This window comes from Zootermopsis nevadensis, unplaced genomic scaffold (assembly GCF_977971745.1).
Source record: "Zootermopsis nevadensis isolate Lab colony 2312 unplaced genomic scaffold, Znev_1.0 Znev_ptg000037l, whole genome shotgun sequence".
Lineage (NCBI taxonomy): Eukaryota > Metazoa > Arthropoda > Insecta > Blattodea > Termopsidae > Zootermopsis > Zootermopsis nevadensis.
In genome coordinates this window covers 8,080,125-8,099,664 of record NW_028259169.1, presented here as the reverse complement: position 1 = coordinate 8,099,664, position 19,540 = coordinate 8,080,125, and the positions used below count along the sequence as shown (strand labels likewise).

Sequence of the window (19,540 nt, the reverse complement as noted above, 5' to 3'; positions counted from 1 at the left end):
AAGAAAGATGTAGGACAAAGCTGTTTTTAAGCTTGCAGACAGGACAAAGAACGGTAATTAATCTTTGTTGTATGGGCATAGGGAATTTAAATCCCTATGTTACAGGACAACCAGCTTAGCTCTGGATGTAACAGAAAACTACAAAAAATTTTCAGTCAGGATAGTCGGTATCCAAGCCAAGATTCTAATCCAGGTCCTTCCTAATATAAAGTTATTTGCTAACCTTTTGACCATGATGTTCAAGTGATTTATGTTCTTCTGTCAGCGTAAGAGACCATGTTTCCCAACTCACTGTATGTGATGTGCATAACTTATAAACTGTTAACGTGCATACACTCTTGTCAAGAGTCATCTTTTTCCTTGGTTTCAGACAAGTGTTGTTGGCAATTCTCCATTCAGAGAAAGATTGGGCAGCAACCGTGTTGTCGACAAGCCACGTCCGAGGTTTGTTGCAGATGGGTTTCTTTTTGTTTGCACACACTTGATTTAATATCTATTCCAGCTTTCTTCAAGTGCAAAATTGTAATATTCATCAACTTGTGTTTATTCCTCCAGCAGCATGGTGAAGGCATTACTTATAGACAGTAGATTATGGATTGTGTTATGAGTAAGATTTGTGGGTAGGTAAAGATAAAATCTGTTTCAGCTTGGCAGCTTTCCTCATCAACATGGTGAAGGCTTAATGTTGGCTGATTGTTTGTAGGCTTTACAAATTAATTGTACAGAAATGTCTTTATTTTCTAATAATAACATTTTCAGTATCTTGTACCATAAAGTATCTCTGAAGTTATTCTATGAAAATAGGAATATATTCTATTGTACAAGGTCTTTTTTAAACAATTGTTAATCAGATGACTGAGAAATACCTTAAATTTATAACTGTCATCATCAGAGTGCACAATTGGATCTAATCTTGGACCATTTCAGTATTTTCTTTATATTTGCGCCTACATCTCCTAAATGTTGCCTACCTTTGAGGTTTTACATCTAAATGGTGTATACATTTTGTGTTTCCCCCATATATGATTCATGTCACGTCTTCATGTATTTAATAACCCTAAAAATATTAAGTGGATAGTGAAACCTTTTAGTGTGTAATTTTCTGCATTTTCCTGTTATGTCGTCTCTTCTAGATGCAGAAATTCTCCATGACCATCTATTCTTGGATTCTTTTGATCTGTGTTCTTTCCTCCAAAGGAGAAACCATGTTTCGGATCTATATGAAACAGTAATTGGAATTGTAGTTCTATGTAGTGATATTTTTGTTCTGGGCTTTTAGGAAGGAGGAGGGAAGATATTGTAATTAGTATATTTTCTGGCATGAAAGATGCATTCTTTCTCCTCAGTATATCAGGAATATTTAATTCTGAAATCATGGTGTGTAATACACTAGTAAATATGATGCTAGGATCTTTGCATTGAAATGTTATGTCTTATCTGTGAAATGTTTACACTATGTTGACAGTCTTACTTTAAACTCCAGAACCTATAAATTGACACAACTGACAGACTGTATGCACTATTGTCAGTCTTTCACTAAACTACACTGTCTCACTCAGTTACACTCTTACCTTCTGCTTTGGCTATAATAGATACCAAGTGTGAACTATAGTTTGCTAGGACATCTGCTGGTTGTACATACAAACAGTTCAAATGCAGAATAGTACTTTACATATAGACATGTGTACATACATTTTACTTTTACATGTCTGAACAATAATTTACCAGCTACAGAGAATATTTAGTGTTGAACGAAGAAAGTGGTTTTTGTCTCCTTTTCATTTTTATGGCACTCACAGAATTGTTTATTTTAAACATATCACAAAATTAATATTGGCTACAGATTTTTCAGATTTCCAGCTTTATAGTTTTCTTGTGTAATGTATATTCCTGTTTTTGTTGTGTAACTTCATGAATGCTATTAATATGGTTTTGTGTTTCATGTGCTTGTTTTAATGAGATAGACCTGGGTACTGACCCCATACTGGAATGCTGCAAATTGTGTTCTCTCTTGGGGACAGATCCTTATTCTTCTGAGAATGATCTCGCTAGATTCTATGTAGGCAAGAGTAGGCTCCAACAAGAATGCAAGCATCTTCTTTCTTGAGTTTATTATATTTTCTTGTAAGACAGTTTAACAAATTCAGACCCATCTGGAAATTTATTAGATGGCCCTTGCAACATGGACATTTTGTTCAATGCACAGTTTATTTCAACCATATTTTTGATTGCTTTAAAATAACAGTATTTAAATGTTGCTTGAATTGTTCTCTATAAACATTTTATTGTGATGTAATCTACAAAAGCATTTCTTAACCCTGAATGTGGGAATTTAACCTTTATCATACAGAGATGGGAGATTTAAACCCATGTACTATGACACTGTCAGCCTGATGAGCAGTTTACAATATGCTAGTGTAACACAGCTCATTTGCACATAAACCACAATACACAGTTGTTAAAGGTTAATAGAGGTGAAGTTACATTAGCCTATAGCTTAATAGAGATTCATATGCTGCACTTTTGCTTGTCATTTAAATTTCACTTAAATTGCATAAATTGAAAGGTAGTTAGGAAAAGAATTTATTAAGCTAAAGTTTAGAAGTTTTCAGCCATTGGTTTGAATCTGTTTATGCTTTTTGGTGTGACTCGGTATGGGATGTCATGATGCACAGTTTGAGGTACACTGGCATAAAATTATTTTTATTTTGATGTTGGTGTGGGAATGCAGTTTAAACTGTAATGCTGCCTTTGTGAATAATCATGTACAGATTCAAAATATGTCATTGAATTTTTGTGCTCTTGTTTTATGGCCATTTCACCTTGGTATGGAGTTATGTGTATGTTTGATGTTTGATCAAAATTGCTGCCTCTTTTGTTTCTCACTGTATCCTCTTTCTGCTAGGAGAAGCATGGTTCTAATCGCATGGCTGAACGACATACCACCAGGTCAGTATCATTGTGTCCATCATTTTAATAGCATTGCGCTTCTGTTTTCTGACACATAAGACACATTTTACCATCTGCTTGAATATACATATGTAACACAGTAGTACAGACTCATCTGTGCAAAGTTACAGTTACCTACCTCAGCATAGTCCAGCTGATGGCCTGCGGGCCACTTCCAGCCCAAAACCACTTGTGAATTGTGTCAGATACAAGCTGTTGGAGAAAAAAATTTAAAATAATGTGTAACTCTATAGTAATTTTTTTACATTTCAATAAAACTTACATTTGAGCATGTAATTTGTAATTTATGAATAAATATTCTCATCAACAACGAAAACTGGCTATTAGTTTAAGAAATGTGCCAGGAAGGGTTTATTGGCCCTTGATCCAACAGGAAAGCTATTCTTAGCCCAAGAGAAGAAAGAGGTTGTACTACCATGACTTGGCTGATGAAGAAATTCATTATAGTTTTTACAAAAGCCCTCCACTGCTCAATAACCTGAGCTAGATCAATCCAGTCCACATCTTAATACCTAATTTCTGTGCTTACGTCTCTTAAGTGGTCTTTTTCCTTTGTGGTTTACCAACCAAAATGTTTAATGTACTGTATTTCTCATTTTACCCATACTACATTTCCAGGCTCATCTTTTCTTTCTTGATTTAACCACTGTAAGTGTTCAAATGATACATTTAATAACTTGGGAGACTCAGCTTTGAGAAAAGGATAATTTTGAGATGGATCTTATGGGTGCAGGATATGAAGATTTGAACTGAATTCTGTTCTTTGGTGATTGAATCAAGAGGCATGCATGGAAATCCACTTTTAGTTCCAAAACTTGCAGGGAATTTCTTTACAAGCTGAGTAACTGTAACTTTTCCATAAAACCATGTACCCCAGACTGAGTGAGAGAGAGATGTTATCAGAGTAAGTTGCTAGTTTTATTAATATGGCATATTTTTGAAGTATTCAGACTCTCAGTTTGAAAATTCTGTACATATACATAGGTCTTGTAATAATTTGACGTGTTTTGTATAACAGAAAATATGTTAATAGCTAAAAGAATGGGACTGTAATTTATAATTTTATCTTCTGTATTTTAATATTAAAACATCAAAACACATTGGGGCATGAATAAGATGGAGTATTGCATGTTTATACAATTCTGCAATTTCTTATATGTATTAACCTGATCCCCGCTATTGTATGCGCTAAAAGTGTTTAATGCCATGTGTTGAGTGAAAATTAAAAAAAATAGGCATATTGTTCTACAGTATTCTATTCTCACAAGTTAAGAGAACTTCAAAGTGTGTTTACTGCATTGTCTCGTGTTTGTAAGTGAAGAGTTTTTGTCTTGTATGTTTATTACAAGAAGCCAAACCCATACAAAAGTTTTTGAAAGATTCTGTTGTCGCTGTAACTCAAACCACTTCCATGCGCATGGCTTACTCATCGCCCTGATGATGGAGGCAGCAAGGACCTCTGAAATGTTGGTAAATGCACAGTTTAGGCTTTTTGAAATGAGTGATGTTGAAATTTTGAATTATTCAGTGTTTTGGCAAACATTGTAGTTGCCATCTTCAGGATGAGTACATAATGGTTGGGTATTTTTGGAAGCCTTATAAGTGCATGTAGTAGGTAGGGAGTTGGGTTTGGTGGATTGGAAGAGTGCTTCACCAGTCAGCACAAGAGACAATAGTAGAGAATTGAGATACTTATGTTTAAACATTGCCTTTGCATATATAAATTGATGTATGAGGTACATTGTAAAAGTAAGTTTGATTTTACTGTAAAGGAATGCTACTGAGAACAGAGTGCACAGTTTGTTCATTTTCCTAAATAGTTTCCTTGCTCTGTACGTAACTGCCACGTGTCCAATTTTAGAAGTGTTTTAGGAAGTCTTTAGTAGTTTATTTGCAACAGTGGTAATTCATTTTTCATGTTAAGTTTTTGACTGATACTCTCTCAAGGTACATCTCTAGTCTTCCATATTTGGGTATAGCCAGAAGTTAGACAGGCCCAAGACATGTGTGCAGAAGAGAAGAAACTTGAGAATTTCATGCCAATACATTCTTCAGAAGTAGCATTTATAGTGAAATTACAACTGTTAAATGTGAAATATTACAGTTACAGCTTACAGTTGAGGTAATTGAGTTTTGTGCTAAGAAAAACATAAGAGAGAGCTTTTGTAACACCTAGCAAGTGTAACTTACTTTTAGAATGCATCTCATATGTATGTCAGATATACAGATAGAGTTATAACCGTTTACAATTCATTCAGTTGTATTTATTGTAATTGATGCATTAGGTCACGTTCTAAAGTCATGGAGCGAGTGAAGGCAGAAGTAAGTAGCAGTGGTCGCATCTCTCCTGCCAGCGAGGCAGCTTTGGGAGACAAGATTTCAGGTCAACAGCCAGTGTCTCCTGAACAGCAACAACAACAACAGCAGCAGCAGCAAACAACTGACTCCCCACATCATCAGGACCCCACAGATGATAGGCAAGTCATCATATATAGCCATTGAGTTGATAATACTCCTGCTCTTTTTTCAGTTTTTCATTCCTCCCCCCATTGCTTCTTACAGACAAATGCTGGAATGGGACCTTAAGATGGTCTATAATCTGGAAAACAGGTTCTGGGCACTGCGTAAAATGCTGAAATATAAAATAAACAGTAAAGTTTGTATGCAGTATAACAGGTACAGAAATAGCAAGAGACTATAAAAATTGTGATTTTGCTAATAAATTTGTTTTATCAGTAGCTTTTATGGTAGGTAGCCCAGTGGTGTTCAGGCCTAACAAGGGGGATGATGCTCTGTGGGGCATAACCACTGGAGCAGCAAGTGCAGGGGCAGGGTCCCATGGAACAAAAATGCAAGGGAAAGGCCAGCTTTGTAATGTTGCCAATGTCAACCCCAGTTTCAAGCAAGATTGAGGATGTTTTAGAACTGGAAATTTGTGCAGTAGGAATGAAACTTTTACCTTTGGCAACCTTTTGATTGCTTGTGTATAATACCGGTAATCATACAACATCTACCTCTTTAAAGACTGATTAATAAATAAGATAATAAAATGGTTTGTACATGTTTGAAGAATGACAGAAGAGAGAATTATAAAGGAGGTACTGAACATGAAACTAGAAGGAAGATGTCCAAGAGGGAGATTGAGAACAAGATCAAGATGTGGACAACAGATTAGGAAAGATGTCACACAAAAAGAAGGGAACAGCATGATGGAAAGTGAGGATTAGAAGTTATGCAAATATAGAGATGAGGAGGCTTGGTTGCTACACAACCTGCATAAAAAGTGGGAACTTCTTTGAAAAAAAGGAGGTGATTATTTCCATACCAACAACGACTGGATAATTTTGACCCTGTATCATGCCCTGAATTTCTGCTGTGATGGTGGGATGATGATGTGTAATGGTAAATAATAGGTTCTGTAATAGTAGTGTCCTGTGAACAGTTGAAGACGTGATTGATTATTCTGTACTAAATAATTAATGAAATTTTGAAACTGTTATTTCAGTCAGAGTCATTTTGACATCCATCGACTGAAGAGCACAGCAACAATATTAGAAATTATTGAAGCTATGCGAAACACAGCGTCAGGTGTTGGTTTTCTAACTCATCATCCCAGCTTGCCAAGCTATACATTTGTGAGTGCAGATGCTGTGCAGTGGTTGATATGTCATGTGGAAGGAGTACTGCATGAAGAGAGGGCTGTTAATATTATGGAGGTCAGTGTTTGTTTAAATCAGAACTCTTTGTTCTTTGTATATTTCATAGTGGTGCCATCTCTTAACATCAGCATGCATGTGTGTGTGGGTGAGGGAGTGTACTCATGTGCAATACAAAACTGACTGATAAAAATCTGAACCCCGAATTCCATCTGCAAGATTGAAAAATAAAAAGCTTACCAAACTTGCATCACGAGCTCAGTTGGTTCACTGGGACATACTTTCATCCATCTTCACTTTAATGGCTGAAATTTTTTAAACCACATTGTGTTTCTTCTACAGTTTTTTTTTATTTTCAAAAGTATGTGCTTTTATCGTGTTGTGATTTGGGAGCTTTGCAGCTACGGTTGAATATATTGATCTGTCATCAACTTTTCAGCAAATGCTGAAGGAACACATGATATGCCATGCATCAGGTGATTTCTCCCATCCATTTATTGTGGGCTTCCACTTATACCACATAGTTCAGCAAGAGAAATATCAGAAAGGTTAGTATTCTTTAATTTAATTATGATTTCTGGCTTCATAAACTTGACTTTCCACTTTGTAAAACAATGTCACTGAAGCTTTTGCTTGGAGGAATACATGTATAGGCTCAGTATTTCTTTAATTTTATGTCCAACTATAAATTTTTTTGACTTTAAAAAAACTTGCATTAAATTATTTGTTGTTTATGTGCCAACCTTGAGTTTATTTTATTAGATTCTCTTTGTTTGCATTGTGCAAAACAAAGAACGCATTACTGGGAAATGGGAGTTATTATTGTTCATCCATTTGCATGTTCCACTTTATACTGTTTTATGAAACCATATTAAATCTGGTGCAGGATGTATCTTGCAGTAAGTTGTCATTTAGCAGCTAAGAATCTGTTTTCCCCAGTTCTTCCAGGCAAATTCTGGGATAGTAGCTTAAAACAGGCCATAATGGGTTCCACATTTTTTCCATTTTGTTATTCACAGCAATCTGATGCTGCATAGCCAATGCAGCTGAAAAACCATAATTAAATAAACCAAGAACCACAAATATGTGAATATTTTTGCCTTATGAAATTTACACCAAATTGATAAGTGGTTAAAATAAAAATTACAAGTCTCAGCATGGTATGTTTTATATTATGTACATTTATTGGTTAATTTTTGTGAAGATAAATTCTTGAGAAGTGTAATGAGTCAAGTTTTTCATTTTAACAAAGGAAATTCTATTGGATGCTGTAAGCATCGTGCTCCTTCCCACTCATGTTAAACCTGTTAAATCCAGAATCCTTGTTCAGAAGCTAATAATCAGTCTGGTACAAAAGTCCCTACTTAGTGTGGTACTCAAAGTATAATTACCATCTTTACAAGAACCCACCATTGGCTCTATCCTGATCCAGATGGATCCAGTCCATAACCTCCCATTCTAAGATAACATTTTAATGTTTCCTCTGTTGGTGGCTGGGTGGCCCATGTTGTGTTTTCCCTTCAGGTCTACATACTAAAATTTTGTCTGTATTTCTCATGTCTCATGTACAGTGAAACCTCTATCCATCGTTCCCCGAACTATCGTTTTCCCAGATGCATCGTCCGTTTTGTTCGGTCCCGGATACATCCCATATAAAATAATGTTACATTTTCCCGCATCTATCGTTTTCCCGCATTCATCGTTTTTATTTCCCACCCCCGCCAAAAACGATGCATCGAGGTTTCACTGTATACATAAACCTCAGAATTTTAAATAAGAATACAAAACCACTTTAAATATAGATTATAGAAATACATAAATCTTAAGAAATTTCAGCAGAGGTGAAATAATCTGCAGAATGGAAAGAGTGAGTGAAGAGGTGACCTCTCAATGCACGCTTGAACACCTTTAAATCATTTAGAGTTTTAATTGTTGGTGGAAGATTATTAAATAACTTGATACCTGTATAGTACGTTCCTTTTTGACGTTTATTAGGGTTAGCATAGATTATACAAAAATTATATGCTTGTAGTTAATTTTTATTTCAGTGTTGCTGAGATTTGTCAAATTTGTTTTTTACATACAAAATAAAAGTCTAGGTGTCCATGAAACCCAAAGGTTCTGGAAATAAATATGACATGCGCCCTGATGTGGAGAAAAGGTGTTTAGAGTATTACAGTAAGTGCAGTACGTGAAAGTATTATAACAATGCCGCATGGAAGTTACTGTAACTAAAACATTTCACTTTCCTTAGTCGTTATAACTTGAAACTGTTGCTTGTGTTTTCCAGGTCGTGGAGACAGCATCTAGTGCTCTGAAGTCAAGCACGACGGATCCGTTCTACCGTCGTCAGTGCTGGGAAGTAATTTGCTGTTTCTTGGTGGCATCCCTGAATTTTAATGATGATGAGAATAGAGTGCAGCAGCTTTTCTCCTGTCCAAGGTATATAAGAGCAGTTGGAGGCAGAAGAATATTGTCAAACTAACCTCATTCTTGATATTAAAATAGTGTACAAAATAAAAGATGTTTTTCCAGCCTGATGGTACTAACATGACATAACAGATTGTTAATCACTGGCTTTTCAACGCAGAATTGTAAGCGAGTCCCAAGGCAGTCCATGAGGCACTGTTATAGACTTTTCTCTGAGCACCCAGAACTCATTATTTACTGGTACAGTGAGCCCGTTAGAGGCTGTATCACAATTAGTTTGGGTTTAGTATCCTGCCAGTACCAGGAGGCTTCTACAAGTAATGTATTTCTTTGTCATATCATAAACCCAGATTTCCCATTTGCTCTGTGCCCCGTACATCAGTTGCTGATTTAGGAAGCAGCTACTGCATTGGCCACTGTTGTGACCAACATTTTGTACACTGAACATTAGGATGCGAGTGTAATTATCTGTACTCATTGTGATTGATGATCCACATGTGGAGATCTCCGCAGTCCATGGGATTCCCTACAGATTGCAGGACAAGCAAGCCAGAGCCACTCACCAGACGTCAGTCACAGGCAAGTTCATCTATTTGAGTAAATTGTTTAATAAACTTCTTTTCTGAATTATAATGCCATTATTGAAAGAAGAAGACCTTTTTTTCCTGAAAAGTAGTAAATGGTTTTAATGAAATAAAGAACTTGTCTATTTCTTCTATTGAGACTAAAAAGAAACAATGAAGAACGTGATTTTTCTTTGCCAGTGTAAGGAACCACATTTTGAGGCTGACCTCCACATAGTTCTATACGAGGTGCGATCAGAAAGTTTCAGGCTGTGTCAATAGAGGGTGAACCGGATGTAGTACGAGCTTCTGCCTTTAGGGGGTGCGGCCTACATTCATAGTGAATCAGTGTGCCAGCCGGCATCATCGAATTAGCATTTGTTTCTTAGTTACGGGCGTATTGGTAGTGCATTACACCGACCCTCCTGCGATTTCGGAATGGCGTGTGCATCAAATTTTGCCAAAGACTCGCCAGAACGGCTACGGAAACCTATGAAATGCTAAAGCAAGCATTTGGGGAGTCCACAATGGGTCGTGCACAAACTTTTGTGTGGCATTCACGTTTTAAAAATGGCCGAACCTCTGTCGATGATGACGAGCGTTCTGGACGACCATCTTCGAGCACAACGCCCGAAAATGTTACGAAGATTCGGCAGGCCATTCACGAAGATCGACGTTGTACCATCAACGACTTGTGCGACATTGTTAGGATAGGCTATGGGACCTGTCAGCTGATTCTAAAGGAAGAACTCCACATGCGACGCATCCTGTCTGAGGACCAGAAGCAGAATCGACTTCTCGTTTGTCAGGAGCTCAAAGATCTTGCAAGAACCGACCCCAACTTCCTTTCTAAGCTCCGTGTGACTTCTTCCTCTTCCCAAAGATGAAAATTCAGCTAAAGGGAAGGAGATTTGAGACGATAGAAGAGATTCGGGCAGAATCGCAGATGGTGCTTGACAGGCTGACAAAGAAAGATTTCCAGGGATGCTTCCAGGCTTGGCAGCGGCGCTGGGATCGTTGTGTTCACTCCCAGGGGAACTACTTCGAGGGTGATGGATGAATTTAATACCTGAGATAAGTGTACGGGTTTTTATAGGCGCAGTCTAGAAACTTTCTGATCGCACATCGTAATTGAGAATGCATGGAGTTTACCTCCATGCTCCCACTGCCTCATGGCATTGCGCTTAGTCACAAGGATAACTTCAGCTGATATAGCGAACCATTAAATGTTTAAAAATCGTAATCGGTGTTGGTTTTCTGTAAGTCCAAGTGGTGTTAGAACCCAAAGACGACTGTGAGAACCTGAAATCTCTCTTTAAACCATATTTAGTACGTGAACTGGTTGAAAGCGTCTGACGTACTTATTTCTGCTTCATATCTGGAAAAACCAGTAAGGCCTGTTGTGTAAGTTGGTAGGAGTGTTTGTTGCTGCAGCCATGAAAGAGTTATGACGGTGTTCCTTGTTTGTCACTACACAATGGTGGCGATATCACAGGAAGCTGGTGAGTTCAGTTTTATAAATTTAGATTGTTCAACATTGAAACAATTTATATTACTGACGGTGAAGTTTCCACCTTTGCTTCCAGAAGGCATTATAAAGTGGCATTACTAATGGTGATATGGAAAATAAATCTAATTGATACGGCTACCTCTTGCCCCTTGTCGGTTGAATTCACCTTAGTAGTAGAAGTGCTACAGATGTTGGCTGTGTTGTAGTGGCTTGCCATTTCTTAATCTTTCATTTAGGTCCTTTCTTCATGACATCAAAACAGGCGAACCTGAAGGGCATGGACCGACTGGTGTTTATAGACTCCCTTGCTGTCATAATGGGGCACGAGGAGAGGGAGCCGTGTAAGCCGGGACACCTGGCACTTGTTCCTATCTTGGAGACAGCGATCAACATCCTCGGCTCCAGACAGACGGCAAGCGAACTGTTCATTAAATATCCACTGAATCAGTGGCAACGGAAGTTGCGTGGGTCTGACGTGATGTGTGTGAGTTGTAGAGTTTGTAGTTGCAGTATTATGACGTGTGGAATAATGGCCCACTTGGCGAATGTTTTAAATTTGCTGGGGGGGACGAAAGAAAGGTTGCAATATGAATCTGTAAGCGAGGGAGTTCAGATTTTGTCAGGTCGCTGGTCGTGACCCATATTTAAAGTTAACTTGTGAATGGGTTTGTAATGAACATGACAAAATTTGTCTTCTGAAAATGGAAGGTGCTTGTTCATTGGCTAAGGTGGGAGTGTTAACTGCTTGGTGAAGTAAAACTGTGTGTTCTTTGAAGAGTGTGATGTCTTGATTTCTTGAATGTGAATGTATTTTCTCTTTGTGGGAGTAGCAGATTACGAGAAACAGAATGATCCTTCAGATTCTACTGAGCACCACGTGACCTGCGTACTGCTAGCCAGAGAAGCGTTGAAGTACGTGCGGCAACAGTTGGCAGACCGACTTGATGTCAGAAGATTAAACCTGCTGGGACAAAGAAGGAACCTCGAATCCGCAAGAGACTGATATCGGTCTGAACCAGGCATTCGTTGTGTGAGTACATGAGCATTAGAATGTATTTGATGTGGTTGTCGTGTGAGAGAGATGAGTCTGTCCAATTTTATTAGGTACTTTAGATGTTGTGAACTTAAATGTGAGATTTGATATGTTGAAAGACATAAATGTGGTGAGGGATTGGCATTATTGCAGTATCTGTGGTACGCTGGAGGCATTCATGATTCTCTAGTGAATATATTGTTCATAGGACACCAAAATTGGAGGTTAGGTGTAGCTTGTAGACGAGGGTGGTGACTATTTGTGATAAGGTTTTGTTACATGTGAGATGTGCACAGTGAGCGGAGCTGCCGGGATATTTTCTGTTCTTGTGCTTAAGTTTAGAGTTTGCTGTGTTGAGCAAGGGGATCGGTTACAAAACTTGTAAGTTTGTGGTGTGGTGTTCGTTATGAATTTGGATTTGCTTGCAAAAATGGAGATGACTGTCAGAGGTTCCATTTATTCGAGACTTAACCATAAGTTGAGAGTTGTCAGGTGTCAGTCTCATGGACATGTGATGAGGCTCAGTATTACTTCTGGTATATTTCATGGTTGGGGGTGGGGATGGGATTTGCATTAGGATCGAGGAGTGGTGTGGTTGGTTGGAACCAAGTATAGAAAGGCAGTGCCACTTATGTGGGTCACAATGTACCAGTGCTGGTGTTGTCAGGATTGTTATATTATGTGTGTAAAATGGTTGTGAAGAGTTCTTGGCTTAGGAAAGACTAATTTGTTAGTCTTGTCAGTCAGATTGTTTATAGGAAGAATGTAGAGTTATTGACCATTTAGTTTGGTTAAAGATTGTTGACCTGGAAATGAAATGATATATGATGTCTGTTTGGTGTTCGTTGACCACCTTGGCTGCTCCCTCATAAATATATTTTTACATAACCCCTCCTTCCTCTCATCTTGGGCTCCCATATCGCACCCACGAAACCCTCAGTTATTTTTTTTAGAGGGCAGAAATCAGGAAGGAAATGCATACAATACGAAACCCGTGTCTCCCCTCCTTTCATTTCTAAAACGTATTACTACTGTAAGAATCTGTGCTGAAATGGAAGGGAGAGGACTTTAAGTGGTACAGCTCTTTTGCAGGATGTTTGTTAAAATATTAGATGTTCGAGCCGTCTGTGAGTGAAGATTCCTTTGCGTATGATTCTTGGAGGCAGAACGTAGCTTTGTTTGTTGCACGTTTTATTGATCTTGTTATTGGGTAGTCAATCAACATACGATGACGATGTTGAAGGGGTCCCGGGATCTTAATAAACATTGTGACCACAATCAGAAATTCTCATGTAGACATGCTGGCAATTCAGTAATCAGCGTGCACTAAAACTCATCTCGTAAAACTGTTTATTGACGTAATGTCAGATGCAAAATATTGTTTTGTAGAATTGCTTTCTTTATTTTGTTGTGTTTCTACTTGTTAAAGTTGTTACATTGAGAGTGCTGCTGCTGGTGTCATGGAGAGATGTTTCCTCAAAGTAAGAAATTTTTGGTGGCTCTCCTTTACTTAGTGGGGAATCCCCATGTCCACAGTACAGAGTGTCTAAGTATTTGCGACCGGGTTGGTGGCCCCAGCACCCTGCCAGTTTCTTTGGCACTTACAGTCATCCTTCCATCATGTTATGTGAATTGGGTGTGGAGCGACAGAGAGAAGGCAGGCAGTTGTCTGCTGGTTCTGTAATTGCTGGAAATGTGACCATACGAGTAACCAAGACTTCGAATAAAAATCTTCCCCAAGATGTGGGCGTAGGTGTGCGGATTGTTTTAAAAAGGGTAGCAGAAAAATTGAACGTAGTTTAGCATAATGAATGGCGCATTGCTTTGGTTAACAAGGAAATGATCATTTTTTTTACCGTAGCCGAAACAAATTATTTACGAACACACAGTCACGAAGGTCATATTGAACGGCTTTTCGCGTTTGCTTTACTTCATCGTTTTGTCGTCTGATTTGACTTCGTTTGTCCCCACCATTTTCCTACGTAATACGACCATAATTCGTTGCTTTGGATACGTTACTGGGGGGGGGGGGAAAGGGTCCCTTTGTAATTTATGAAAGTGACATTTGACAACTTCCTGAAGCGTAGCCTAGAACGTTTGTACATTGGCCGACAGAATTCGTGTATTTCTACATTGTTTTGAGGTCTTGTTCGTCCTCGTAATCTTTAAAAAACAACTCAGCTCAATTTGAATACTAAGAAAAGTGTTAAAACTAGTTACTACGTGTTTGTCCAGGAAGGCACTGATGTTTTGTAGTTGGTAATATTACCAGTTTGTTACGATTCTAGTGAGGCAGTCAGAAAGGGAAAGAATGAGCACGGAAGTTGCATATGGCAGATTAGATGTTTGGAAGAAGATGGCAATAATGATGATGACAGTAATTGCAGTAAACTTGTCTTCGCGATGTGTGTGTTACTTTTTCTTCAGAATCGTCACCTTTACTCGGAACACCTGATGTGATCTGGATATGCCATTCTGGTCGCTGTGGTGTGACAGCAGATAGGTTGCGGTGTTTAAATATCAGTGTTGTAATGCAGTTTGGAATAAGCAGGGTTCCTAATGACGTAGGATGTGGAAAGAGGCAACTCCATTCTGAATGAACCTGGTTTCATGCGGAATGTCACGGACATTGCACTTTGGAATTTCCTGGAAACTCGGCTATGCTGTCAGAGGAATTTTGCACTTATCTTCATCCAAGATCGTTTCCTTCCACACAAGAGACTGAGCTACTGTCGCAGTTTAAAATATAAGGTGACATTTTCATTGATCTGTCTTTTACATGAACATTTGTCATTTCAGAGTTGGTGACCGTGAAATAATGACTTTTTGTACAGACTGGATGCAGCGGCTTGTCACCGTTTAGATTCAGCTGTAATGAGTATTGCCCAGGTAAATGTTAGGTGGAAGGAATATGTTGTTTGTGGCAATTCTTACTAATATAGAATATCGCAAGTTCTTATCTAATAAAAGAATTATTAAGAAATCTGTGCTCCTGCCCTCCACTCTCTCCGTTTTAGTTTTGATTAGATCGATCATTGACGGTGGACGTCATGGTCTCTTACAATGGAACAAAGTTTGAGATAAGGGATTCCTATTTATTATTAATGTTCATCACATTTAATGTTTTCGTCTGAATTTGTGAACTCTTGTAAGAGAATTAAACTTTTTTAACACAATTTCAAGTAACATTAGATTGACTTCTGTTTGTTCACGGCAACATTGATAATAAAAGAATATTCCAGTAGGCAATTAATATTTTAAAGGAATGAAAGGTGTTTCGTATCCCAGAATCTTAATAAAAATTAATGGATCTTAAGAAGTGGGGTTTATATTCTGAACAATAATTCTAACACTTTACATCTCTTGATACATGGACATTATTAAAGCGTTTTAGGGAGCTGAAAGAAATTTTTATTCCGGATTTAGAGGAATAAATATCGAAGAATCTCCCTCTCATTATCTCCTACATCAGCAGATTAAATCCGGGGAATGCTTGCTATTATTGAGTGCAAAGTATTTATGGGTGCAAAACGTGGTCTTTCACATTGAGGGAGGAACATAGACTGAGGAGCTCTGAGAACAGAGTGTCGAGGAAGATGTCTGGACCCAAAATGAAGGTGGGACGGATAATAGAGAAAAATGCATGACGAGCTCCTCAGCCGATGTTTTTAGGGCGAGTTGAAAGTTTACAAGGCCTGAAGGGAACACCTCGGCGTAGGTGGGAAGATAACATTAACACGAATCTTACGGAGATGGGGTCTCAATGGAGTGAACTGGATGCAACTGACTCAGGATAGACCCCGGTGGCGGACTTTTGTGAACACGATGATGTACCCGACAGACATTAAGGTGGCTCATAAATCCTTTGAAAGGGTTACAAAGTTCAAATATCTGGGAACAACAAAAACGATTCAAAATGATGCTCACGACGAAGTTAGGAGGAGACTAAATTCCGGAAATGCTTGCAACTTCTCAGTCCAAAATATTTTGTCTTCCCGTCTGATTTCTAAGAACCTGAAAATTAAAGTATACAAAACAATAATCCTGCCTGTTGTTTTGTATGGGTGCGAAACATGGTCTCTCACTCAGAGGGAGGAACACAGATTGCAGGTGTTTGAGAATCGGGTGTTGAGGAGGATATTTGGGCCTAGGAGGGAAGACGATGGGGCGTGGAGAAAACTGCACAATGACGAGCTTAAAAATCTGTACTCCTCCCCCAATATTGTCAGGCTGATTAAGTCGAGAAGAATGAGATGGGCTGGGCATGTAGCGCGCATGGATGGGACAAGAGGTGTGCACCGGGTACTGGTTTGGAAGCCTAAAGGGAAGAGACCGCTGGGGAGACCTAGACGTAGATGGGAGGATAATGTCAGGCGGGATCTATGGGAGATAGGATTTGAAGGAGACTGGATTTTGTTGGCCCAGGACAGAGCTTTGGTTAGTTCGGTGATGAACCTTCGGGTTCGGTAAGCCATCTAGTTAGTTAGTCAATCGGTCAACGACATGGCCAGCTTCCTTATTAATTATGATTGTCCCAGTTGTCGCTGCTCGCAACAGTTACCTTCGTTACAACTAAAGGTACGACATTTTATTTTACATCCATTGTCCTAGCACTGTGCGAGATTATGTCAAGAACTTCTTTACAGTTCGTGTACTGATTAAGTTACAAGTTCACGCTGCAACCTGTAGCAACTAGATATCCCACCCGATATGTAGGACTGTTTGTAGTGGCAGCGTGCTGCAATGGAGTGCGATACTGGCCGGGTTAATACGACCCACACAATCGTATGTCCCAGTGACGCATTAAACCACGGAAGACATTGTAAAGAACCTTGACTTAATCACATTAACGTATAGATGCTTCTGGAGTGTGTGCCCATAAGAATAGCAGTAACTTGGGTGTTCTGTTTTAATGGATTTATCTGAAATGACATATGGGAATACCTTCCCCTACAAGCGTTGATGGGTACCTCATTCAGGCGTAAGCTCCCAGTCTATTTGCGCAAACGCAATTATGACAGAAACAATATCTGCTGTGGAAACCTCAAATCTTACAATATAGTTCTGGTTTGAGGGGGTAAGTAGAGGATTACATGACCTACGAAGCTAAGATGCTAGCCAAACCTCGACTGCTAACACTTAATTGTTCATCATGGAAGATAAATTACGATCCAAAAACTCAACTACCAAAGTTTTAACTCCCCTGACCCCCATCCCGGAGTGGGATTTGGCCAACACTTTTGAAAAAGTCACGCTTTGCCACTGTGGGAATTCCTTTTCGAAATTTTTTGCTCAGAATATAACTTTTGGGCCAAGCTGGTGCGGCATTACTTTTCTCTCTTTAACTCCCTCTGCATTTATGATCTCCTCCCTCCCCCCCCCCCATCTGGACACATCACATCAACTGGATGCTGTATGGACGTAGAATACCACACGGCAAACACGTACGTACTGTGGCAAAGTCCGTCATAAATAAATATGAATCTGCCTTCAATGTGTGGATAATGGCAACCCATATCAACCTTCAGACATACATGAATGTACAAAAGAAATGTATCTAATCTCGATCTTATGTGTACATGATGCCTTTTATGTTGATTTTATCATTTTGTTTTCTATATTACTCCATATTTATTAATGTTTTCTTTAAATCATTGCTTTACAGACTAATATTGAACATCAGATGAACCACGCCATATAAAAAACAATACCTTCGTTCTAATATATAAGAGTAATCTGATAAGAACATCTTTCATAAACTGCATAACATTGTAAAGGATTGTAATTCGAGTTTTAAATTTACCAATCTAATTTATACCTGAAGACGGTTAAATATAACCGAAACATGTCGTAAGAGACGTTCCAATTTGTAAATCGATCATTCGATGCGGAACGTGAAATGATATTTTAAATATTTTATATTTTATCATCTTATTAAAAATTGTGATTTGACGGCAAATATTAAAACATTTATCAGTGTTGTTTTGCATGTCTTACGTTTGCACAAACTTGGTGACTATGAACTGTCTGCTGGATATATGATTGATTTCTTAGTTACCTAACCAGCAGACATTCGCAAGTACGTTATTCTGAAGTTTTGTCATTTCCTTTTGATTTATTGTCTGGTAACTTTCAAGGATCTGTATTAGGACCTTTGTTGTTTAATGTGCAATGTCATTAAATTGTAAGGCCATAAAGTCTCCTCAATATAGTTCTTTACTTCGAAAGGACGCAGAAAGCTTAAAGAATTTGAAAAATGTAAACTTCAAAAAATTTTGAAAAATTTCAAAATTTTTGGGTTTTGTGTTGTTTTTTTTGACAATTTCCAGCAATTTTAGTTTTTTCAAAAAAATTAAAAAAATTATGAAAATGTCGAAATTTTTCCCATTCTATACCTACCAGAAACGTTGAATGACACCCAGTCCATGCGAGACTCCGTCTGTGCAGCACCCAATCTCTGCTTCTCACGGTCTCGGCCCGGCTGGCCATGGGGCCTTTCCCGCGAAAGAGTTCCCGGCGACCGGCCGACCATTGTATCTGTCCCCTCTTCGAGGCCTGCCTCGCTCGCGGCACTGCGTTCTGAGCCACCCGTAAATCAGCAATCGCCGGTCGTCGGGGTCCGCAGGCCGGCAGTCGGCTCCTCGGCTGCCGCCAGAGGCACGGGCAGCCTCCCCTTGACAGCTCACTAACACTTATTTGCAAAAATATATATAAATACGTACATAAAAACGTATGTATGCATATATATATTATTTTTTATTCTTACCAAGTCGGTATCGCCGAGGGGTTTGTGGTGCCAAGCATTACAGAAAACTACGACGCACCGCCGGACATTGACTCGGAACTCGACCGACCAAGTAGCATGCACCGCACTCGCGCGCGCACACAGAAGCCACGGCAACGTACTTTATGTGATTTCTTATTATATTATGTTTTTACTCTTTTTTGATTCTACCAAAATTTCTTATTCTCTCAAAAATATATATGCATATTTATATACACATGCGTATATATATTCTTAATTTTATTCTTATGTAGTCGGTATCGCTGAGGGACTTGTGCTGTCAGGCAACGCGGAAAGTAGCACGCACCGAAGAAGTTAGCCAGTCAGATATTACGCACCGTGTGACTTTGACTCAGGCAGCCAACTACCGCACACAAACGAGACACGGTAAGCTGCTTGTACGTGATGTTTATTTATATTTTAATTTGGAGTTCCCCCCTTCTCTTATTGTTTCATTCTTCGCACTGCGTCGTACATGGACGGTCGAGCTCTGCGGCTATGTCCCACGGTGCGTGGTAGTTAAGACAGTCGAGCAAAGTCCGTCATAAATAAATATGAATGTACAAAAGAAATGTATCTAATCTCGATCTTATG

General features: G+C 38.8%; 1 protein-coding gene across 19 annotated transcripts in view; it reads left to right on the top strand.

Annotated features, from left to right (window-relative positions):
* Positions 1 to 18,143, top strand: part of LOC147871873 (GATOR complex protein Iml1-like) — a 45,174-nt gene extending 27,031 nt beyond the window's left edge. For 6 of the 19 annotated variants that reach the window (XM_087359928.1, XM_087359940.1, XM_087359941.1 and 3 more), the window contains 7 exons: positions 371 to 444; positions 5,256 to 5,447; positions 6,476 to 6,686; positions 7,066 to 7,174; positions 8,917 to 9,068; positions 9,560 to 9,635; positions 11,366 to 12,994. In XM_087359928.1, coding sequence (XP_087216054.1) covers positions 371 to 444; positions 5,256 to 5,447; positions 6,476 to 6,686; positions 7,066 to 7,174; positions 8,917 to 8,936 — 606 coding nt within the window. In that variant the 3' untranslated portion in view covers positions 8,937 to 9,068; positions 9,560 to 9,635; positions 11,366 to 12,994. Of the gene's footprint in view, positions 1 to 370; positions 445 to 2,905; positions 2,950 to 5,255; positions 5,452 to 6,040; positions 6,407 to 6,475; positions 6,687 to 7,065; positions 7,175 to 8,916; positions 9,069 to 9,559; positions 9,636 to 11,365; positions 12,995 to 14,589; positions 14,914 to 14,961; positions 15,052 to 17,827 lie in introns of those variants that run through there. The other 13 variants (XM_087359932.1, XM_087359933.1, XM_087359929.1 and 10 more) reach the window with 13 other exon arrangements.
* Positions 18,144 to 19,540: the final 1,397 nt, after the last annotated feature.